This window comes from Euphorbia lathyris, chromosome 3 (assembly GCF_963576675.1).
Source record: "Euphorbia lathyris chromosome 3, ddEupLath1.1, whole genome shotgun sequence".
NCBI lineage: Eukaryota > Viridiplantae > Streptophyta > Magnoliopsida > Malpighiales > Euphorbiaceae > Euphorbia > Euphorbia lathyris.
Window position 1 is genome coordinate 70,069,704 of NC_088912.1, and position 25,274 is coordinate 70,094,977.

General features: G+C 35.1%; 1 protein-coding gene across 3 annotated transcripts; it reads right to left on the reverse strand.

The window, feature by feature from the left end:
• Nucleotides 1-21,523: 21,523 nt before the first annotated feature.
• On the reverse strand, nucleotides 21,524-24,327 carry LOC136224271 (mediator of RNA polymerase II transcription subunit 15a-like). 3 transcript variants are annotated; one of them, XM_066012550.1, is made up of 5 exons: nucleotides 24,177-24,327; nucleotides 23,672-23,736; nucleotides 22,997-23,108; nucleotides 22,712-22,829; nucleotides 21,524-21,930 (listed from the first exon to the last, which is right to left on the reverse strand). In XM_066012550.1, exons 2-5 carry the CDS (start codon nucleotides 23,734-23,736, stop codon nucleotides 21,863-21,865), a joined length of 363 nt encoding a protein of 120 aa, XP_065868622.1. In that variant the 5' UTR covers nucleotides 24,177-24,327; the 3' UTR covers nucleotides 21,524-21,862. The 3 variants fall into 3 exon arrangements, with proteins under 3 accessions (XP_065868622.1, XP_065868625.1, XP_065868623.1); XM_066012553.1 differs by having other exon boundaries at nucleotides 23,672-23,739; XM_066012551.1 differs by having other exon boundaries at nucleotides 24,174-24,327.
• Between the last annotated feature and the right edge of the window lie 947 nt (nucleotides 24,328-25,274).

A 25,274-nucleotide genomic window follows, 5' to 3' on the forward strand; every position in this document is an offset into this window, starting at 1 on the left:
TAACAATTGAGTCCATGTTTCCATTTTCAACCAATAAGCACGTTGCTATGCGTACTTTGATTACGGGTTTTGTTTTGGATGCTACGAGTATTATGGAGTAGTTTTCATACACATCATCTTAAGTCTTTTCCAATGTTGGATTATGCCACAATTTTACACATTCCTTTAATGGTTAGCCACTGTTGGCTAGTTTTGCAAGTTCGATGTTGGTATTCCAGTTCACATGGAAATGGTATTAAAAAGGATGGTCATGAGCCGAAACATTTTTGATTAGGATGATGATACACATGTAGATGAAGAAAAAGGTGAGGATGAGGGGCATGTTGATGCCTACACGCAAGCACAAGGACATGTTGGTAACAAGCACAATGATCAAGTTAATTTGCCTAGAATTTTGAACCAAATGAGCACACAACCGTCAAATGAGTTTGAGGTTGGATGCTATTGATGAATTCCAATCAACATATTAGTAATAAAACGCGGTGGTTGCCAATTTCCATACTTTGTGGAAACATACGTCAACCCGACGCCAGTTGTTTTCATGTTTCCGTCGTCAAAACGTTGTGACCACACCATCTCCACCGGGTTCACCTTCCCAAGAATATGTTTTATCTTATCTTTTCTCAACTCATTTATCTCTTATGTTATTTTTTGATTCAGTTTGGTACAATTTTAATTTCTATTTATGTTGGATACCATCCATTTCATATTTCTATATTTCGTACAATTTTGCTTTATTTCGTACAATTTTTTCGTGTTTTTATCATTTTTGCACCAATGAGGACATGGTCCAATTTAAGTGTGGGAGGAGATATTGCATATATCATTTTAGTTTTAGTACGAATAAATGCAAAGAATAGTTTTTATAAATGCAACACTTATTTTATGCAAATGCAACATATATTGCAACACAATGTATTTAACATTATTTTTCATAACTTTACATTTTTATATGTTATGTTTGAAATATATTTTAACTTATGATTATTTTTAGGTTATCATTATCGTTAGAAATAATATTTCTATATGGACAATATTATTTTTCAAATTTATCATAAATCTCTGATACGATTTTTAGTAAAATTGTCTCGAGTGAATGTATTTAAGTAAATAAATTCTTTATTTCAATCTCTATTTTATATCATGCAATTCATGATACAATAAATCTTATTTTTAAATTTTCAATTAGGTTTATAGGCATTAAATTGAATTAACAATTTTTATTAGCTCGGTTTGATTTCGTCTTACATTAACACCAATTGAAGTTTTTAAGGAAACTTTAGCCATAATACATGTTGAATGTTAAGTCAATATAGGATGAATGTGCTATTTTTCTTTTTCCCAATTTACAATTTCAATTTATAATTCATATTAATTAATCAATTAGTTGAATTCTTAACTTTTGGCCACGATTGAGACCAACCTTATCACAATCGAGGTATGAAAGGGAAGATAATTAAGTACCGTTTACTTTTGGCCACGGTTGCGACCACCTTTATCACAATCGAGGTATGGAAGGAACGTTAAAAGCAACAACAAAAAAATAAGCGTGTTTAAGTTTAAAGCAACGATTGCGTCCACCCATGGCATGGTCGGTACCTCTTAAGCAAACACTAAGCAATAACATACGTATAAGTTACGATCAAGACCACCCTTCTCTCGGACGTAACTAAGCAAATAAATTAATCCTAAGTACTTATTTAAAATAATATATCTCATATATTAGTTTAGGTTTGGGAAAGGAAATTTTGTGCTTTGAAATGCCTTGAGACGAAAGACTCAATAACATGCGTGCTTATATCGTCCCGGACACTTCAGTTTTAAAACAAATATCAAAGACGAATGATATATCACCTATTATACTATGTTAGTTTGATATTTTGCGTATGAATTTTCCATGCGAAGTAAGTCTTTTCGGCTTAACTAATTCAAAAGGTAATACAGAGATATATGTTTTATTTTCATAAACGAGATTAGTTAAAGAATAAATTCAGTGAAATTTTGCTCGGGACTAGCAAAAGATTAAGTGTGGAGATTTGTTAAGCCCAAAATATACCTAAAATATCATCGATAACTACATCAATATTGCTACGAATTTATGCTATTTATAACTGTTTAGAAAGCTTTTACTCTCGAATATGTTTCTTTCTTGTAAGGTACATAAATATTTGGTAAAATCCAAATAGGAACGAAAAGAGCTGAAAAACAGAAGAAAAACCTTACAAAAGGAGTAAAAAACAACAAAGATCAATTACACCAAAACGAGGACAAAGACGAAGTCAGAAACAGAGAAAACTGCAAATTCTCAGCAGAGAATCCAAAATTCTCGGTAGAGAATTTGGGGCCGCGACAGGGAATCTCAAATTCTCGGTCGCGACACGCCCTTTCATCCGAAGGCTAAAAAATCAATTCCCCATTCTCGGTAAGAGCAGAAATTCTGCCAAGTACAATGAACACATGTTAAAATCCAAGAAACGCGTTCGTTCAGGTGGATAAAGACGTCCTTTCACAACGGATACGATCTTTCACAACGGACACGACACTTCAATCAAGACTCTTCAACATCTATAAATAAAGAGTTGATGAAGAGTTGAAGAGATGTAGAAGAAAGAGATGAGTGCAAGAGTTATGCAGAAACTCTGACTCAGAAATGAGTCAGAGATTAGAATTTCATTTCTGTTCAAAGCAATATGATGTAGAAACATTGTTTATTCAATAATAACAAGTTCAGTAGAATTTAGACATTGTTCCAATTTAGTTTTCATTTTGGTAGTAGACAGACCCCGTCTCTATTACGAAGATTCAACGAGAAGATTGAGTAGAGGATCCGCCCCGGAGCCTGACAAACTCTAACGAAACCCAAGGAAAGGATTGACAACCTGTTCACTTGCAAGTCGTCGAATGTTTCCATGCTCCATGTTCTTTGTAAACTTGTATCAATTTATATTTCATCTAATAAAGTCCGTTCTATTCGATAGATTTTTATGCAGCACTTTGGTAAAGGATCCGAAGTGGATGCTGGTGTTTTCCTTAAAACGTATTTAATTCAAAATCTTTACAAGGAAACTTTGTTGAACACTTAGGCAAATTATTATCTCGGAAGATTTTTAATTTGATTAAGGGCAATTATCCCGGATAGGGTTTTGTCATGTTCAAAGCCTAATAATTAGAGGTTCCGTCATTTATTTCATCTTTATAATTCATACAAAGTTTAAAGTTGTTTTCTTTGCTTAATGCAAACAAATACATTTGTTTACTTTTCTAAAAAGTACTAAACGTTCCTGTCTTGCAAATTCAATCTTAAATCAGAATATTTTCTAACATCTTTATACTCTAATCTAATTCTTATTCTAGCAATTTCAAAACCAAAACCGATTAAACGATTTTCCATATTATAAACCTTAAAAGTAAATTTAACCGATTCAAAATAAGTTTTGTTTGGAAAAACGTTCCCTGTGGGATCGATATCTTTTATTACTACAAGCGTATACCGTGCACTTGCGGAAATCGCTCAACACTTCACTATGAGCAAGCTAAAACCAACGAGGAACTCTCTTCCTCCTCCCAATGCTCCATTGAGCAAATTAGTGAGGCTGTCCGTCTACTCAACTAGAGTAAGAAAGAGATGGAAACTGACCAACTCAAGATGAATGAGCTTCTGCAATACTCCCAATCCATCTTCAAACATGTGCGTCATTCAAATGCTCAACGTCAGTATTATGACTCGGCTCTGCTTAAAATGTTTCATCAAGCCTATGCCATGCTGACTGACAGTATCACCTAGGTTAGGAAGTCTTAAGCATACCTTCTAAGTATGCTCAGTGCTTCGATCAGGGTTCCCCGCTCTGTTTTGGATGATGGTGTGCCTATTTTTGATGGTATAAATGAAAGCACACGCAAGCTTAAGACATTTTCTGCTCGATTAACTCATGTTGCTATTCATGACACCTTCATTCCTCCTCCTCCCGATGGTGGCAAAACGGGGGAGAAAGAACAAGCTGAAAGAACTCAGCATACATGAGAAGCATCTAGAAGTCAGCAAAAACAAAAGGGAAAAGCCAAAGCCAAAGAGCATCCTGTCCAGATCAACTACAAGAAAAAATAGCTTGACTAGGAATGACTAAATATGCTAGACTTAGCCTTTTGTTAAACTTATACTCTTTTGTGTATTTTGTTGTGTTGACTATCAATCCAAAACTATGCATGCATCTCTTTTTCATATTGACCAATCTTATACGATGCTTACCTATGTTTTGTGATAAACTTTAACGCATCTTCATTAAATCAACTGTGTTAATTGTACTACACTGCTTTATGATTGTCTGCTGTGTTAATCAATATGTTGACCTCTTCTTATATGTCCTCTTAACTAAAACTCATTGAACACATATATACTCAGCGCCCTCTGATATCTAAATCTTCCACATAAACTGAGTTAAAAAGAATATGTTCCATGAGCTGACCTATTTTTGAAAACTGACCTTAGACTTACTTGATTAAACCTTGAAATGTTTAAAGTAAAATTAAGTTAGTAGCTCAACCCTTACGGGGGAGTATCTTGAGTAATATAAGGTCAACTATCATGGGGGAGCTCAACACTGAGTTCTTCACTGAATATTTTTGCCAACATCAAAATGGGGGAGTTTGTTGAAACACCTTTCCACATGATTTTGATTTGACAAAATTATTTAAGTAAATGATAAGAAATATTCTAACACATTAAATTTAAATGCTTTGATTTATTCACACTAATGTGTTTGTTCAATGTTGAGTTTATTGATTTATAAGACATTAAGATAAAAAACCTAAAGGCCCATAAATGGAAGTCAAGCCCAAGTCAACAGATCAAGACCACACGGCCCAAGAAGACAAAACGCAGTCATTCTAAGCAAATCACAAGCTCAACATGAGGAAGGATTGAGAAGCCTTCTATCAATTGCTTCAAGATGAAGCTGTTGAGTTGAACGACAAGAAGTACAAGTCAGTGGTAGAACATAATCAACTTGTAGACAAAGTAATTCTACTTTGGGTAAAGTTCAGAAGGCGCAGGAAGCTGTCTGGAAGACTTTACTATAAATGTCGAAACATTTTGTTCATCTGATGAAAAACTGCTGAGCACTGTCGTAGACAGAAGATGCAAGAATCTCATTGGCCAATGAAACTGAGAACATCCTGAGTGACAACGACAGGAAGCCGTTAGCCCCCAATCGTTATTTCAAAATTCGAAATTACCGGTGCTTGAAGTGTCACTATAAATAGGCCTCTCAATTGCTTCATTCGATGCAGATCTTCAATTAGTCGAAACGCTGACCAAATTCATACTTGAAGTTCTGTGAGAAAAGCAAAGCAAAACCTTACACCAATTTCCAATCATTGTGTAAAAGTCTAGAGTGATTTCATTCATCTAAAGTGTCTTAGCAATTGTTGTTTAGGACAAACACTTTATCATTTCTAGAAGAATAGAAAGGAGAAGCTGAGTACTCGTTTATAGTACTCAGCGGTAGTTATAAGAGTGAGTAGAGGTATAGAGGAAGGTACTATTGTATACTCAGCTTCTATTGTAAAAGGTTTCGTGCTCTACCTTTAAAGAGCTCAGTAGAGAATTCATAAAGCTCAGAACGCATTCCGGGGACTGGACGTAGGCGAAGAGGCCGAACCAGGATATGTCTGCTGAGTAACATATTTCTAACCCTTAAACTCCTTTATATATTTCTTGCTATAAAACTGACTAAGTAACGAACTCACGCTGAGTTGAGTGTACTAAGAAGCTGAGTTCAGGAATAGACTCAAAGTTCTATCTCCTGACTCAAGGAAAGAAACAGACTTAGTCACAAGTTGACTAAGCTTGTGTCTTAAAATTACTTAGCGCCGCTGTGTAAACCTTTTCTTAAGAAAAGAAGTCAGCCTTAACGGACAAAATTTTAAATAGTTCCTATCCCCCCTGGAAAAACCTTGTCACGTTATACGGGACCAACACTAACGTTAGGCAATGAACGAGATATGAATGAGATATCTCGATTATTTATATGATTGATGTTATGATAAGCTACACGGGTGGAATTCGAGGATCGATACACATACACAAATTTTATTTTATGAGCTTAAGTTTTGAGTATATTTTATAAGATTTTGATTAAATCCCTTTATAAATGTATATATGTAGTTATGTTAAGCAAAGTTGGTTTTTATAGCTGATAGTTTCTTACTGAGATTTTTGTCTCACCTTTTTAAATGTTTTAATGTTTTTAGGTGAGAAAATACATGATAGAGAGAAGGTTACCGACCGATTATGCGGGGATTGGACGTTGTTGGTTATTATTAGTATTATGGTTAGAACTTTGGTATTTCAATTGTAATATAATGGAGTTGGTAAATATATGTTGAGGTTCTCGAATGACTAATGTAGTAGGAATATGAATTATTCTAGAATATATATTGAAAAGGAAGGCCAAAATAAATAAATAAATATGATATTATGGTATTTGGATAAATTGGAGACTCCTAAATATTGATTATGGTCTTTCTATTTCACGCCCGATGTCGATTGGGGTCATTTAGGGTCGGGTGTGACAATTTTGCTCGTGTTGTAGCAAGTAGTTGTTTAAAGTGACCTTGCTCGAAATGCCTTTTTTGACGATACATTTGCGACAATGCAATTATCATCTGGCCCTGGATCATTTCCATCATCATTGTTCATTATTGACGGGATAATTTCTTCGTTTATATGCATTTTATAATGAAAAATTATCTATAAAATAATAAATATTAATTTACCGATAAATGAATAATTTATTCATTTATCAATAAATAAATAATCTCGCTTAATAAATATTTTTTTCCGGTCCCAAAGATACGCATTCATCAAGATTTTACTGTATGCATTATTTTATCAGTAACAAATCACAAACATATGTTGGGATGTGAAAAAAATAAGAAAAAAATATTAAAAATATATTGTCTTTTAGGCTGATCCCAGGCTAGTTTTGTTTTTGTGTTGTCTTTCTTTTCCTGTTTCTACTAAAAAAAAATCTCCAATTTTATTATTAAATAAAAAACATTATATCCTTTTTTAGAACAAATTGATATAGAATTGGTGCAAAATAAAAAAAGACTGTATTTTATAATAGTGTCTGAAATTGATCCAATTTATCAACGTTAGGGGTAAAATTGCTCTTGGCTACAAAAATTATGGGTAAAATTGCTTCTGACCCAAAACGTTAGGGGTATTTTTGTACCTTAACCCTAAAAAGAAGCAGTATAGGTAGAGGCAACATATCGTTTTCAAGTTATGACAGATCGTAGATATCAATTGCCACCCCGTAATCGTCGATCTACTTAGCATTAAAAGTTTTTTATTATTATTTTAAGACGTTTTGTATCGAATAGCAATTATTTACTAAAGTATATTTTTTTCAATTAATGCTATTTTGTCGAAATTTTTTTTACATAGAGTTTTGCCCCCCCCCCCCCTCAAATCCTGGATCCGCCACTGTGCCACAGTACGAGGATCGAGATGTTTTTGGCAAAGAGACTTGCTCAAAGATATTATGTATGCATGCATTATAATGGACAATATTATTGTTGAGGATGAAAGAGATGCATATGAGAGTTTATTTGATTTTAATTATGATGAAGATCCCATTAATGCCCCAATAGTTGAAGTAATTCATGGACCTATTTTCGACTTTCCTAAATGTTGAAATTCGTAATAAAGATACTCAATCTTCAGGCGGATTGGATGGAACACATATGGTTCAAATTTGGAAATAATTCTAATTAACATTTATTTATTTGTTTCAGAATAATTGATTATGGTTAATGTTATTTAGTTATTTCAAATTACTGTAATTTTTTTGAAAGCATAACTTTTCAAATATTGGAACATTTTTTAAATAAAAGTTGGTGATGTGGATGAGAGAGGAAATAAAATATTAAATTTTGGGATTATGTGATAGCTCTTTGGAGCTTTTTATACAACTTTTATTAGATGTTCTTAATACTTTTGTTGTTTCCTTATTTTTCATTATTGCCTTAATACTAATTTATTTTTTTTTTGTTATTTTATCAAAAATATATTTATGGTCTCGAGCTTCAGAAGAGTCTCACCTTAAATTTCAGTTTATTATCGGATGAATATTTTATTTTGTTTGTCGTTATAAATATTAGTTTTTTATTATTAATAATGAATAAGAAAAAATTAAGGGTCAAATATGTCCTTAAATTGAGAGAGAAAATTAACTAAAGCAATAAATTAGGATGTAATTTTCAAAGAGAAACTAGCCATTAGAGACATATTGAATGAAGTCTACCAATTCGAGCGAGTTGTTTGCCTTAAAGAATGAGAAAATGAAGCTCACTCTCCACATAAAAAGGAGTTTCAAAGTAAGTACTTGATGTGGCAAATAAATAAATGATGCATGTTTCACACACTCTAAAAATGAGTGTCTTCTTCTTTTATTGTCTTCTATTTACTACAAACACAGACATGTGGGACACCTGTTAAATCCAAGAATTTTGCACCAAAATATGAGGATTTTTCCTTAAATAATGTTATTTTTAGCATTATTTCTCTATATAGACCCGCATTAAAAATATGTACATTGTAGTGCTTATTTTTTAACCATGCTCAACTGAAACCGGTGAATGAATCACCGGTTTCAGAAAGTGTAAAGACCCCGGTTATAGAATAACCAGGGTCACTACCATGTCTACCACAAGCAGATATGGAAATTCGAAACCGGTTATTGAATAACCGGTCTCGCTAACACTGGTAAATGAATCACCCGTGTCAGATCGCGTGCGAATCTCACTCACTTAAGTGAGATTCGCACGCGAACTCTGCTTCCTGCTTGGAAGCAGAGTTTGAAACATTATTGAAAGGGCAAAATGTTATTAACATCTTAAAACTAGCCTATACCATAAATCAAATTATATATATACTCTTTACTCATTTTTCACTCTTCGGCTCTGTTCTTTATCGCTGAAAAAAACTGAACTGAACAGAGCTGAGCTGAACTGAACTGAATTGAATTGAATTGAACTGAACTTAATGCTACTGAATACTGAACTTAACTGAATGATACTGAACTTAACTGAATGCTACTGAACTTAACTGAATGCTACCGAACTTAACCGAAGTTAACAATAATGATGATATTGAACTTTAAAATAATTTCATGATAATATTGGGCATTAATTAACTTATAATAATAATAATAATGTGGGCGACTATATACCGCCCTTAAATTCCGGTTCACCGCCCTGTATTGACCCTTTTGCCCTTCTCATTATTTCAAACATAAGTTTTGAAAATTCCAAATCCTCTCAACTTATTTTCCATTCTCAAAAAAACCGACCTAAAACGAGATGGCACGAAGAGGAGGCATCGGCAAAGGATACATGGGTATTACGGTAAGTATTTCCGTAAAAAAATTTAACGAATTCGTGAGTAATCGGACTGAAAATCGGGATTAAAATCCCAGAATTTCAGCTAGACGGACGACCCGCACCATCTCCACCGTATGGTGGATCGCACGGCGCACGCGCTCCACCATAAGGTGGAACGCGCGGCGCATGCGCTCCACCATGCGGTGGATCGCTCGTCGTACGCGTTCCACCTAAGGTGGAACACGTACAAGACGTGCGCTCCACCTTATGGTGGAGCGCACGCGCCACCCGTTTGGCCTAAGGGCCAAACGTTTGCGGCGCACTAGTCGGCCCTAAGGCCGACTAGTGCGCCGCACCCGTTTGGACCATAGGGCAGGTGGTGTAAGCCACCTGCCCAGGCCAAAAAGGGGCAAATTTTGATTTTTTTTTTAAAAAATTGTACGGACCGGGCGTAGGCAGACCCGAACATATATAAAAAAAATTATGTTAAATTGAATATACTAAATAAATAATATTACAGGATCAGGAGGGATCTGACCCTAGACGCACGTCTTCACGTCCTGTTACTGTATCTGCTCGGCGGGATCGGGCGGAGCAGCAGCGATTCATGGCGGACGCCCGGAGGGCACATGCTGCACAGGCGGAGCGTGCTGAGGGACAGGATGAGGCGGCTGATATAGACATGGACGGGGATGCTTCTATGCATCGTCCTAGTGCTGATACTATCCCCATAGATTGTGGCATCGTGATGAGGGGTCGAGACGGACGATTTTATTCTACCGCAGCATCTTCTTCTGGTAAGAAAAATTTAAAAATGTGTTTATTTGTATTTGTGTTAATCGTGATTATTGAAAAATATACCAAAAATTTAATGTAAACCGTTTACTGTAATTTCAGGTAGCAGCAAGCGATCGAGGAGTGTAGAGGATGACTGGGTTGTGAAGGACCCCGTCCCCGGGGGTCCATTTGATGGTGCTATGATCCCGAGCTTTTTGGGACATATTGCATGTGCTATCTGGGCCGGTCAGGATAGGGGCATCCTTAGGTGTCATACCAGATCAGGGTATTGCTCGAAGCTGAGATTATGGTACAGTGGTTCTTCCAGGACGATTTAGTCGCGTATCGAGTCATCTGGCATGTTCTATTTACCTGGTATTATGCACAGTCACATAGATGCTGCTTTGATCACGGCATTTGTAGAGCGGTGGCAGCCAGACTCGTCATCATTTCACATGCCATTTGGCGAGATGACCATTTTGATGCATGATGTGTGGGAGATATTGCGCATCCCCGTAGATGGTGCCATGGTGACTGCTGATGCGACTGTTGATGAGCTTAAGGAGTGCGTGATGGATTTGTTTGGGATGACTCGGGTTCAATCAGATGCCCGTCATTATGCTTCTGGTGGTATACGAGCCGCTTCCGTCATGGAGCACTGTGGAGGTAATCGGATTCCTGAGACCCAGGCTATAGCTTGGACGTGGCTGATGCTCGGTTCCACCTTGTTCGTAGACAAGAGTGGTGACCGCATCCGACCTTCTTGTCTGTTAGAGGTGCAGGACTCGGCGGCTGGAGCCGTTGGACTTTCTTGGGGATCAGCTGCACTAGCATATCTATACCGTCAAATTGGTATTGCTACCAGAGGAGATTGCGGGCAGATGACGGGTTGTATGACATTGCTCCAGTCCTGGATTTACGAGTATTTTCCTTGTTTCAGGCCACATCGAGAGGCAGTTACAGTTGACCCGGATCTTCCTAGGGCTTCATTGTGGCCATCTATATCGATGGAGAAGAGCGATGAGCGGCTGAGAGCATTTCGTGCCCGGCTTGATGTGTTGACAGCAGATGAGGTATACTTGCTATATAATTATAAATACTGTTCAATTAAAACAAATTTGTATTACTTGTATGTGTTAATGTAATTTTATACATCTGTAGGTCATGTGGATGCCGTATGGTCCTGATGCCATTACTGAGACCCCGAGGACTCTATATTCTAGATGGATACGGTATCGGGATGTGATCGAGCCGTACATGCCGGGGCGATGCCTTCGACAGCTTGGACATGTGTAGACCATTCCTAGACCGATATTGCAGCCTTCTAAGGCTGTTCGCCCGTGGACCAGTTTGAAGTATCGTGTAGAGGTGCCAGCTGTGATAGTGCAGGGTATTTGGGACTCTTTTCCCCAGTCGTCCGTCCTTATACTGTCTGTATTCACTCCAGCACATACTCCATCAGATTGTGAGGATCAGTACATGCATTGGTACACCCGTCACTCACACCCTCGTCTACTTCCGGAGATTGTTGCACCCGGACCGACTGTTTATACTCGCTCGAACAGTGAGATTGTAAGTTATTTTTGGTTTTTCTTTACTGGTCTAGTAATGTGAAATGATATTTACTGAAATGTGAAGTGATATTAACCTTGTTTTTTGTTCCTTACTTTTTACAGTGGGTTAGTCGATTATCTGGCTGGGGTGAAACTGTGTTGGATCACATGAGTCAGCTGGACGAGGATGCTGCGATTGTATATAGGCAGTCGTTAGAGCAGATTATGGGTGCTTGGCATTTGGCCAAGTGAGTTATGACTGTATTTTGAAGTATTTTAGTACTATTTTGACTGAATTTGGTGGATTGATATTTTAGTACTATTATGACAGAATTTGGTTTTTTTTGTGGTACGTTTTGTTATTATTGCAAATTTAAGAATACATTAGAATGACATAAACGGCATAAACTGTAAAAATACATTACAACGACATAAACTGAAAAAATACATTACAACGACATAAACCGGAAAAAAAAGACATTAGTCACTATCTTCTTCGTACACCTGAATGTTTGGTGAAGATGTCGCTGGTACACCTGACTGTATTGCAAGGTATATCTCTTTCTCCTCTGCAATATTCGTCTCATATTCCACAGGAAAAATGTTCCATGGAGCATTTCCTCTATTTCTTGGCCAAGCTCGTCCTGGCAGGTAATCGTTCTTTGAAGCGCTGATACTCTGTAGTACTCGAACCTCTAATTTATAGCGATCCCAATTTTTCACGATCGAGTAAGGATAAGTTCGATGAACCTCATGAGAAATTTCAGACTCTGTCCATCTTAAAAAGATGATGGAGTTGAAATTTTTTTTAGGGATAATTCCCCTCTGATTATCACGCAGTAGTCTGGCGAACATAGCTTTCCAGTCATCAATAGGCATAAACCACTTCAGAAATGTTTGAATATGACTAGGAATATTTCCTTCATTCAAATTGTTCAACCATTCCTCTAGAGCAAATTCAAAAGGCATGTAATACATATAACATAAGAACCACATCATGTGTAGTGAGTATATTGGAAACTCACCAGCAGACGGAAGCTTGAAGCAAAACATAAATGGAGTTTCAGGATGGAACATTGTTGGACTCACAAATGTCTCTCCATATACACGGATTGCGTAGTATTGGTAATCAAGCATCTTCGTCGTGCAATCAAACTTATTCAAAGTTGATACTATGCTTTTCTCGGGAGGAAAATTAGGGAACTCATTGGTAAAATCAGATGAAGCCATTTATGTTTGAGAGTTTTCGTTGAAATGAATTTAAAGAGTAAATGTGGATAACTGAAGTAGCAAGATTGTTTAATTTTATAGATGGAGAATATAGCCGTTGGAATATAGACGTTGGAATATAGCCGTGGGAATACCACATGTTCGAATATATTAATCAGAATTGATCATAATTGATCAGAATTCACCTGTAACATTACAGAACCACACATAATTAATCAGAATTCACCTGTAACATTACAGAACCACATATAATTGATCAGAATTCACCTGTAACATTACAGAACCATACATAATTAATCAGAATTCACCTGTAACATTACAGAACCACACATAATTAATCAGAATTCACCTGTAACATTACAGAACCACACATAATTGATCATAATTCATCTGTAATATTACAGAACCATACATAATTAATCAGAATTCACCTGTAACATTACAGAACCACACATAATTAATCAGAATTCACCTGTAACATTACAGAACCACACATAATGATCAGAATTCACCTGCAACATTACAGAACCACACATAATTGATCAGAATTCACCTGTAACATTACAGAACCACACATAATTGATCAGAATTCACCTGTAACATTATAGAACCATACATAATTAATCAGAATTCACCTGTAACATTACAGAACCACACATAATTGATCAGAATTCACCTGTAACATTACAGAACCACACATAATTGATCAGAATTCACCTATAACATTACAGAACCACACATAATTGATCAGAATTCACCTGTAACATTACAGAACCATACATAATTAATCAGAATTCACCTGTAACATTACAGAACCACACATAATTAATCAGAATTCACCTGTAACATTACAGAACCACACATAATTGATCAGAATTCACCTGTAACATTACAGAACCACACATAATTAATCAGAATTCACATGTAACATTACAGAACCACACATAATTAATCAGAATTCACCTGTAACATTACAGAACCACACATAATTGATCAGAATTCACCTGTAACATTATAGAACCACACATAATTGATCAGAATTCACCTGTAACATTATAGAACCATACATAATTAATCAGAATTCACCTGTAACATTACAAAACCATACATAATTAATCAAAATTCACCTGTAACATTACAGAACCACACATAATTAATCAGAATTCAACCTATAACATTACAGAATATCAACCACTAATATCCCCTAAGTTGGGCCAATCTGGTCCACTGTGTCACCCTATCCTGATAGAAGCGCTCCCATCCTACAACGCTTTGGCCTCGGTGCACAAACCACCAGTGTACTATAGGGGGCACTAGAAAGTTAGGCGATAAATTTAAACGTATGTAGTGCTGGCAGTGATTCCCTAAATGAGCTATACAAATCTCACGTGATGGTCTTGTAGCAGTCGATGCGGCATACAATGGTAAGATAGTACCACACTGCTAATGTGTCCCCACCTGAGAAGCCAAATAACATGATAGCAGAATTGTACATTGTAGCAACCGGCCATAAGTCATCCCAAACGGTCATCCAATAATCCGGCGTACAACCTGCACCGTCCCAACTTACTCTACGAAGAGCTGCATCAACAGTATCAACAAACACTCTTTGATACAGACAACGGTTAGCAATTACTTCATTTCGAATGTGATGCCTAACTGTCTGCCACGCTTCTTCGTCACCAAAAATGTAAGTTGCTACCGTACGGAAACCACAATTTCCATCACCTACAACGTCGTAGTATGATTCGACGTATGGTTTAATTATGCCAACTATTTTATCGGAATGTACGAATTCAGAACCATGATATGTTTTTCCATCTGCATTCATGTATATTAGTGTAAAACAACTCTATATTGCAAAACAGTTATAAAAAAAAGTTAGGTTTATCAGATAAACATTACCTGATGAGGCAGCATTATGTACCGAGGATGACGAGCTAATTCTGCCACTTCTACCACGACTCCTAGATGAACTAGTAGAATGAGCCCGTCCACGACGAGTTTCATTGTATTCCCAAGAACTCGACATACGTTTTTTGGATTTGCTCACCTTAGGTCGCCACCGCACGTTAATTTTGACATCGGGTTTGGTGTACTGAGCTTGATCAGGGTGTAGTTGATCATGGATAAACATTGAAATATTACGCATTACAGATGGGTCGGCTTTAGAGACTTGGTCCACTAAGGACTTAAAATATCGCTGCTCCTCGTTCAGATCATTACGCCCGTCATTTTCATCAGTGTGACCATGATTGATTAAAAGTGTTCTCCAAAACACGTGAACACTCTCAGAACTGATCATTTGTTCCAGATCACAAGCTCGTTTCAGCTCACATGCACATGGTATCTGATGCGATGTTCTCAATACACAACCGCAATGCACGTACACTTCATGGCTCAACCCTCTCATACGCTCTAAGTCTTGATTCAACAACTGCAGACAATAATGAGAGACTTTGAATACAAGTTGGCTTAATAGGCGTCCGGTGAAAGTGACTGCTTGACGAAGCCGGGACTATTCAAGCATGTACCTGATACGAAGACAAAATTATTATTAGTTAGTGAAATGATACAACCCTAAATGCAAATTCCAAAATCGCAGTAAAAGAAATTGCAAATACCTTATATTGGTTGCTTGTGATTCAATCTGCTTGTGAACCTTCTGCCATACCGTGTCAAGGGACCCAGTTGCCATATTGAGCCATTGCTTTAGACTAGCATGTTCGCTCTCCACTCGACAAGTAGTTGTGTTACCAAAATGTAGGAACTCCTTTGTCCAAGCAACAACAAACTTCTCCTTATGCACCAACCACGTCTCCTCAACATACGAGATAACTCCTTTAAACCTGCTCATCTTTTCCTTCATCATCATAAGATTGGTCTCGTACTCCTCAATAGTTAATGATTCTAATATTGTTCTCCATTTGCCATTCTTGAATTTAGAGGTAAGGCCTTTATCTCCAATGATTCTATACACACGATCTTCCACATCCTTATTTATATGCCAAGTGCATAGCAAGTGCGCTGCTTGTGGAAAAACTTCTTATATCGGCTTTAATAACCCAAGCTCCCTGTCACTAACAACAACGGTCGGGTTCAGATCATCCCCAAGCAAAATCTTCAGCCTTTGCAAAATCCAACGATAGCTCCTTTCGGTCTCGTCTTTAACAATAGCATACGCTATCTTGAAGTTATTATTGCATGGCGTCATCCCAACAATCTCAACAAACGGTATTTTGTACTTGTTTATTTTGTACGTTGAATCAATGCCGATGTACCAGTGGTAAGTCCTAAGCATATCAACTGACTCTGGATGTGCCATGAACACATGCGTTATCACACCTGAATCAGTCTGTGTGTAATTGACATATTTGTTCTCCACAGCAATATGGTAGAATTGACTAGCCAGGTCTCTACCTTCAAACGCGTCCCTCCTCATTTTGTCCCTCTAATTATATATGTGTTTAATTACTGAGTTGTCCTCTGGGTGTTTTTCTTTAACTGCTGCTAAAATAGCACAAGGCTTTGCTTGAGCTGAAGACATATCACGCACAATTTGTTTAGATGCGATACTGAGTCCGCTCATTTGCCGACTTCCCTCTAGATACATACGCATTGTATGGTTATGCATTCCAGTTAACCCAGCCTTAGCCTTTATCCCCCATCCCGAAAGGTCTGCATGTTGATAGGCTTTAATCTAAAATTTACAGCGGCACGCTTTAGTTTTACTTTTCCTAATTGCAGGATCTTCATCATTTTTCACAACACCTCTATATCGTTCACCCCGTGAACAGCGCAACAACTTCTGTTTTCCTCCATTTTTGTGCGAAGATATTACAAGCTCAAACTTCTGAATAGCTATCTTTCTTGCCCAATCAATAGCATCCTGACTGGAGGGGAAAACGGTATCCGTTATGAAACGCGAACTATAATCAATGTTATCGGGGTTCCAATCTTCTATCGGTACCTGAATATACGAAAAATTGACATTAAAATTACAAAAAAAAAACTTCGGGGCTATTTCTCCCGTTCAAAATTAATTCGGGGCAATTTCTGCCTATTTTGGCCTGAACGGGCAGGCTACCCCTTTCAACATAGGTGGAAATGGGCAGCGCGTACTGCCCGTTCCAAAGGTGGAACGGGTGGCGCGTACCACCCGTTCTATGGGTGGAGCGGGTGGCGCGTACCACCCGTTCCATGGGTGGAGCGGGTGGCGATTACCACCCGTTCCCTAGGTCGAACGGGTAGTTCATCCGTTCGGCCTAAGGAACGGGTGGTAATCGCCACCCGCCCAGGCAAAAACCGAATAAAAAAAAAAGAAGCTAAATAACGTTTTTAATTCTTGTAATATTACCTCGTGTTCGAACTCATTGTCTTCGGGAATGCTTTGATCCATTTTTTTCAAATCCGGGATTTGTGCTCGGGAGAGAAAACTAGAGAGAGTTTTGAAGGTTTTAGGGGGAAAAAATGACAAGGGTAAAATGGTCAAAACAGTGCGGTGAACCGGAAATTAAGGGCGGTATTTAGCAATACCCATAATAATGGTACTAATAAATCTAATAATATCAATAATAAATAAATATATTATTAAAGATAAAACTAAATTGAATATCAAATAAAAGCCTGAGTTGATAAAATCTTGGCTCGATAAAAGCCTATGAAATTAAATAAAAATGAGTTTAATTTAAATTAAAAATACAAATTACATACAAACACAAATTTACATATAATTAAAAGCCTATGAAATTAAATACAAATCTTCATATGAATACAAACTCTTAACTTTTTATTTTAATTAAGGGTTAAAATGCAAAAATAACGTTTTGGGTCAGGAGTAATTTTACCTCTAATGTCTAAAATGGTGCAATTTTATCCTTAACATTGATAAATTTGAGAAATAATTCATAATATGGATGAAATTTCTAATTTTTAAATAAGGATGCATACTTTAGTTTTAATTTTTTTATTAAACGATATACACTTTAATAAACTATCATTTCTTGACTTTTATCTAATTTATAGATAATGATAAACTATAAATAATAATAATAATAAATAATGATAAATTATAGATAAATAATAATAACAATTATAATAAATTATATATAAATAATTATAATATAATAAATAATGATAAATTACTGAATGCTGAAACTGGATGCTGAAACTGAATGCTGAACTGAACTGAACTAAATTGAATTGAATTGAACTGAACTGAACTGAACTGATTGTTACTGAAATTAAGTGATAAAGAACATGACCTTCTTCTCATTTCATTTATTCTCATTTCACTTCTTCTCGTTCCACCCTCCTATACATCTTTAAATTCTTCTCTCATTTATATATACATCTCCACTTATCATTCCACCATCTTGAAGACTTGTGTTCTCATAGACAATAAAAATGTGTAATTTATTTTCTTTGATTTCGTATAAAATGTTATTATTGATCTAATTTATGTACTTGTGCTTTTGATGTTGAAGGAGCTTTGAAACTAAACATAGGTAACTTCATTTTATGGATATATGTAGTCAATATATATTTGGTTGTGTTACACTTATGATTAGATAGTATTATTATTTGGTAAAGTTAGATAGTGTTATTATTTTGTGTAATTGGATAATATTGTTTTGTATATATTATTTGTATAATTGAATTTATTGTTTCTTGAAATTAATATAGATAGATAATTATAAATAAAATTACCCATAGTTGAATATATGGTTGGAATTAATATATCTAGATATGTGAAAGAAAAATCAATTCAACTATGAAATCATTTGTTTGGGGTTTGATATTGATTTAATGGAAATGTTTTTTAATATAATTGTATCCATAAAATTAAAATAATACTACCCATAAAATTAAAATAATATTGTCTATATAAAAGTTTCAAGAAAATAATACTATATCCATAAAATTATTATTTTAATATAATTATATCCATAAAATTAAAATAATACTACACATAATATCCATAATTATACTATCTTAATATAATTGTATCCATAAAATTAAAATAATACTATCCATAAAATAATACTACACATAATATCCATAAAATAATATTACACATAATATCCATTATATATTTACATCAAAATATCCATAAAACTAAAATAATATTATATCCATAAAATTATACTATCTAAATCCATAAAATTATTAAAATTACAATAAATAGATTAATTTATAAATATAAAGTTATTTTTTTAACTTATAAAAATATAACACTTCTTAATTGACTAGTAATAATATTTTATAATATTTGGTAATATTTTATATTATTTGTGGTTAGTAAAAAAGTTCTTAATCTGTATACTATGTAGGTATTTTAGATATATTAATTAACTGAATATATTAATTACATCATAAGTTGGGGCAGGGAGATGAATTTTAGGGGCTCCGATTTTGAATATGATTGGTCTAGTGCATTGGCAAAGAATAAATGATCGAAGTTGAGAAGGAGACCATCATTTAAAAATCTCGTATCTAGGATCCGAGCAATTATTGAATTAAACAATGGTGACATAATAACACGAATTTGTGTACAATTTTCCTATCTTTGGCAACTCATCATTGTCGTATTCTTGTATGATTATTTCGAACGACGACGATATTCAATTCATTTACGATAATTTAAGCAATGTACCAACATATAATACTGTTGAATTATTTGTTCAGTTTGGGAGAGTAACCAATAACGCACATATATCAAGTATGTTTACAAATACCAATTTCGGTTATGGCTCCACAATAGTTGGACCTAGCTATCAGCCAACATCGTCTTTCTTATCACTAGGCATGGCAAAGCTCGACCAAGCTAGCCCATCATATGCTATTCCGAATGGCAATTTCCAAGACAACGGACATACTAATGTTGATTACTAATTCAATGTGACTACATTCCCCAAATACATTGTTGGAATAAATCGACATGATGTTGGAGTTGTTTATATCCAAAGAAACAACATGTTGACCTTTACGTTTGAAGTAGGAACTAGCCATTATCCAACAAGGATTGGTAGCCCAAATAGAGATGTCGGTGAAACTGACCTGATAGTTGAATATGTTGTCGATGATATAGTTGAAAGCGAGAGCGATGACAGATTGGATGTTGAGAAGGATTTTGATTATGAAGAATATGCCGACCAAGATGAAGAGGTACAAGAAGATGTCGTTGTGGATCATGAAGAAGGAATGGTAGGCAATGATACTAGTAGAATACCTACCATGCCTGCTGTAACTTCATGGATGATGGATTTGAATGCAGCTCCAACTGATGTGCTTGAATTCTATGGTACCCCAACAATTGCTCCTGCCTATTCTATGATAGAAAAAGATCGTGAATATGGGGCTTCAAATGATTCCAAAGAGATCTGTGTGTGGGATGGAGTATCCGAGTTAAGAAAAGGATTAGTTTTTGTTGGAAAAGAGGACGTTCAATTAGCACTAAAGAAATATTCAATGAGTCGAAATGTATCATACTCAACAGTTGAGTCCAAACCACACAAATTAGTCTTAAAGTGTAGGAAATCAGAATGCGCGGGCGGGCGTGTGGCTATCACGCCTCACCGTACACACGTCCCACCACACGGTATGGCATGTGGCTATCACGCCCGACCGCACAGTGAGACATGATAGCCACACGCCCGCGTGACGGAAAGGCAAAAAAAATAGCTTCTCACCCCCAAAACCCATAAAAGTGAATTTTCGTCCTTTCACGGAGTTGGGAGTGGGAAATTGCGGTTGAATATAACAACACCCTAATCTTTTTAAGGAGAATGATACAATCATTTTATGTGTGGAGGTTCATGGCCATAGTTATGGAACAGATATTGGTGGTTGATTGCCGTGGATCTACTTCATTGCTCTCAAATATGGGTAGATCACATTTAGGAAATAATTTGTTGAAGAATGGAGGCTTTTTGGGCTTAGAAAGTGGGATCCAGGAATGCTACCCAATATTCATCTATCTAGGTTACTAACAGGGGTCATATTATGTTTATCCTTGTTAAAATTTTGGGTGACAGGTTTGTGAGGAGAGTGAGTGTTTTCTAAAGTAGAGATAGATTTTTGTACCATTTCTTCTAAGGATTCATGTGAATCAATTTGCTCCTTCTTCAGTTTATTCTGCTCCACTAGCAGAGAATCCATTCCTTTCTGTTGTTCAGCTTGCTAAGAGTGGATCCTTTCCAGTTGTTTTGCAGTAGCTTCAACTCTATCATAGAACTGAGCAGTGAGGGTCTTCAGTTATGTTCGAGAGCATCCATGGCTCCTTGTCATTTTTTAGCTACATGAGCTTTTCTAGTAAGGTGACCATACGATAAAGATTAGTCAGAGGATTAATAGTCTCTTATACCAATGTCAGATAGAGCTGAACTTTAGAAGATAAGAGTCCTAGAGGGAATGAGAGAGAATAGAAGAGAAAGAAAAGAGAATTTCATAAAAGAATTAATAATATTTAACGATAAAAGAATTAATAATATTTAACGGTGAATGACTAAAGTATCTTAAAAATAAAATTAAATCTAACGGTGAAAAACCAAATTAATTTGATGATTAAGGTCCATTTAATTCATTGATAGATTGCTTGTGTACAAGCATCACCTTAATAGCAGCTGGTACAACTACTTAGGTCAAGGAAAACAATTAAGAATAACAATTGAGATATGACAACTGGTATACCAACCTCTAAAGGTAAAAAATAGACTAAATGACAAAATCAGAATTGTAACGACTAACAGGAGGCTACAAGAGCAGCTAAAACCAACACTAATAATGAAAGCAACATTAATTAACAACTATGAGCATAAAACTAACTGAATAACAAATTTATGATTTAATTATGTTTCTTCCTCTGCAGGAGGCAATGAAGATGTCAAATTGGCAGAACTTTGAACCAATGTGGGTCACATATTACTTCGGATATTCTGTGATAAAATTTGCTTGTGAACTTGAGGCTGCATATTATGAGACGCTGTTCAAGATGGACGAAAACAGCAAGTATGTAAGAAAATAATAGACGGGCAATGAATTCAAAAATCAGAAACTATCTCTCTAGTGAAAAAGAACCAAGTGTTTAACTTTAAAGTGATGTTTGTTAAAATTGAAGTTAAGTGCTGAAAATAAAAATAAATACTAAATTGTAAGTGTTCGAATATTATAAATGCTCAAAACTATTAAATGGATTTGTTTGATAAAATATTAGAAATAAAGTATTGAATTCTAGGATATTGATGTATTTTCAGGTATACATATTATTTTCATAAGAAACTATATGAAAAGTGATCATATAAATATATTTAACGAGTATATAACTCATTCGTATATAAAATTTTATGATATTAATATTTTAATGTTGAACATAAAAATTTAAATTAAGTATTCTGACTCATAAGATTAAGTGATCTTTGATTTCATCGAAAATTTCAAGTTATGCTATGAAACAAGCTAAAAACAAATAAGCACTTAATACAGTATTCCCTTTGTGCCTTTCTGTTCAAGAATTTTAATCTTTCAAATTTCATATATATATAGAGAGCAAGATAGAAGATATGTAGTCACTTTAGATTCTCCAGCACAGTACAATTCTTTTAATGTATTGCAGTGGAATCAGTACAAAAAAGATGTACCACTACAAAAATTCATCTCCGGAACAGAGACTAGAATCAATGCATCAGTGCATGGAAAAGAAGGAAAAAGGATAAGTTAACAGTTTGACTAGCATTTCACATAATTCTTCTCAATCTAGGAATTACCTCCAGAATCAGAGTTGTTGTTGCCAGATGGGTTCAATGGCAAAGAATTGGGAATTGTATTTTGATACTTAGACTCCATGGCAACCATCTTCACAGATATTTTCCGCAGATAATCAGGCTGAAGCAGAGATCATGAAAAAAAAAAGAAGTTAGACAAAACAAAACAATAATGTACTTTTGAATCTTCACAGATTTTTTCTGTGTTTCTCTCCTTAAGTCTCACCCAAATTTTATCCCTATAAGAGAATTAACAAATATATTCAAACGACTATACTGACAATATACCTGGTCCATGGCAATAGTATAAATCTTTTCCTCAAAGCGCGCAGAAATTTTCTTCAGCTCTTCTAGTACCTCTTGGCCAGAAAATGGAACATAGCTCTTCAACGCCTCCGTTCTACGCATGCAAAACGATTAATTTTTCTATTTAGGAGCATTGGGAAGTTAGTAGGCAGCTACTGCAGAAAACCTCGATTGATAACATGCCGATAGCATAGGAATACATTGACAGAGTCACATTCTGATATGAATGGATGTCAGCAAAATTGTATAAACTGGAAAATATGCATGACATTATCCACCACATTATAAAAATTTAATGCAGTCATCATCTCATACAAATTGAAGCGAAAACCATAGATAGTTTTAATCATGCCAAACCACTACCCATTATCATGTTAGAAGAAAAGGATGCCAAGCAAAACAATTATAATTTGAAGATTAAAAGTCCACCATTGGACTTTTGTGATGCAGGTATCAGATTCCAACAGCAGAAACCTAAACTCCACAACTTTTTTAAGAAAAGAATTTGAATATGAATAACAAATAAAGTTGCATCAAGCTCATTTCTAATACAGACAAACTACAATGTCATTTCCAATGTCTCCCATTCAAATAAATTACTAAACTTGAACAGAGCAAAACCCAGTTTATTGAATTTAAACGAAATGAAATACTAACATCTTATTGACAATTCTTTCCCGTGAACCAGGTGGCATCTCAGTTCTCCAATTATTGGTATCCATCTGCTAAAGAAAAATTGTATAAACCGATTACAATAACTCAAAAGGCAAGCAAAACGACTGCACTGACTGAATCAATGGTTTAAGATAAACAATAAGCAATTTTTACGACTTCAAACTTTTCCATTGCACTAAATCATAATGATAATGATCTAATGAAATTAGATAACCAACTAATTTATTTCAAGGATAATAAAACCAGAAATTTTAAAACCCACGCAATCAATTGTTCGCTTCCTATCATTCAGTTTCGCAATTGACAACCGTATATACATATACAAAAAAAAAGGGACTGGAAACAATGATTCATCACTAAAGTTGAGTTTAAACCACTATCGCATAAAAGAGTTCCATGAATCCATAAAAAAAATCATAAATAAGACATGTATCCATAAATATATGTAGAATAATAAGTGAAGGAAAGGAGGAAAAATATCAACCACCTTGATATTGTTTGGAACAGCTCGGCCTTGCTTTTGTTTGGGAGGACGCAACTCAATAATTTATAGGGTTCGGAAGAAACCAAGCTATCGATCTCGACCCGGCGGAAATTGTGGGAAACGAAGAGCCTGAGCGAGAACGACTCATCATCGTTTTGCACGGCAAAAAAACAAGCATAACTAAAGTGTATTATTATTTCGTAAAAATATTAGTTTATAATGTTTAATTTAAGATGTTTTTTTTTAAAGATTATAAAAATATTAGTTTATAATGTTTAATTTAAAATGTTAAATTAAATATTTTGATTTATTAAAATAAGTGATTTTTAACTCAATTAACTATTTTAAATGTTGGAGAAACAACCGTTATTAAACGTATTTAAAATAAATAAGTGTTTAAAATTCTAATTTAAGTGATTAAATAGGATATCAAACAAGACATCTGCCTTTAAATTTTGTTTGTTTTAAGTATTAAGCCACTTATCAATTATTTGTTTTCTATTGATTATTGATTTCATTATGGATCCGGTCTTTATCTAACTTTTCGTCGAATTTGGACGGCAAGCACTATTAGGGTGATTCGACTTGTTTATGTGGATAAATAAAAATAAAAAGAAATTAGATAAATAAATTTTCATTAAGTTTTAACAAGCTGGATCTTCTCCTCTCTCATTTCACGATTTGCAGCATCAGAATCGTTAAATCGATTTTCTCATCTAACAAAAAATCTGCTTTTCAGAGGTTCTTCCGAGCTCGATTTCCAACTTTGAAGAACCTACTGAAAATCAAGTTCTGTAATTTTATTACTTTTTACTCTCTCCCGTAGTCAAAAAAATTATTTTTTATTTATCCACGTGGCAGTGAAAATGTCCACGTCATCAGACCGAATTTCTTAAAGGCATGTGCCATCCAAACTCGATGAAAAAGTTAAATAAAAGTCGGATCCATAACAAAACTAATGATCAAGGGTTCAATATAAAAAAAATAACTGATCAAGGATTTGGTCCTTAAAACAGACAAAGTTCAGGTATTTAATTATGCTTTATTTCTTTTGACTTGATAATTGACTATCCACACTATTAACCATGGTTATTAAAACCG

Coding starts and splice junctions, on each gene's coding strand:
- LOC136224271 (XM_066012550.1), bottom strand. CDS start 23,736: ATGGATACCAATAATTGGAGAACTGAGATGCCACCTGGTTCACGGGAA. Junction 23,109..23,671: donor GAAAGAATTGTCAATAAGAT/GTTAGTATTTCA, acceptor TTGCATGCGTAG/AACGGAGGCGTTGAAGAGCT. Junction 22,830..22,996: donor ATACTATTGCCATGGACCAG/GTATATTGTCAG, acceptor TCTCTGCTTCAG/CCTGATTATCTGCGGAAAAT.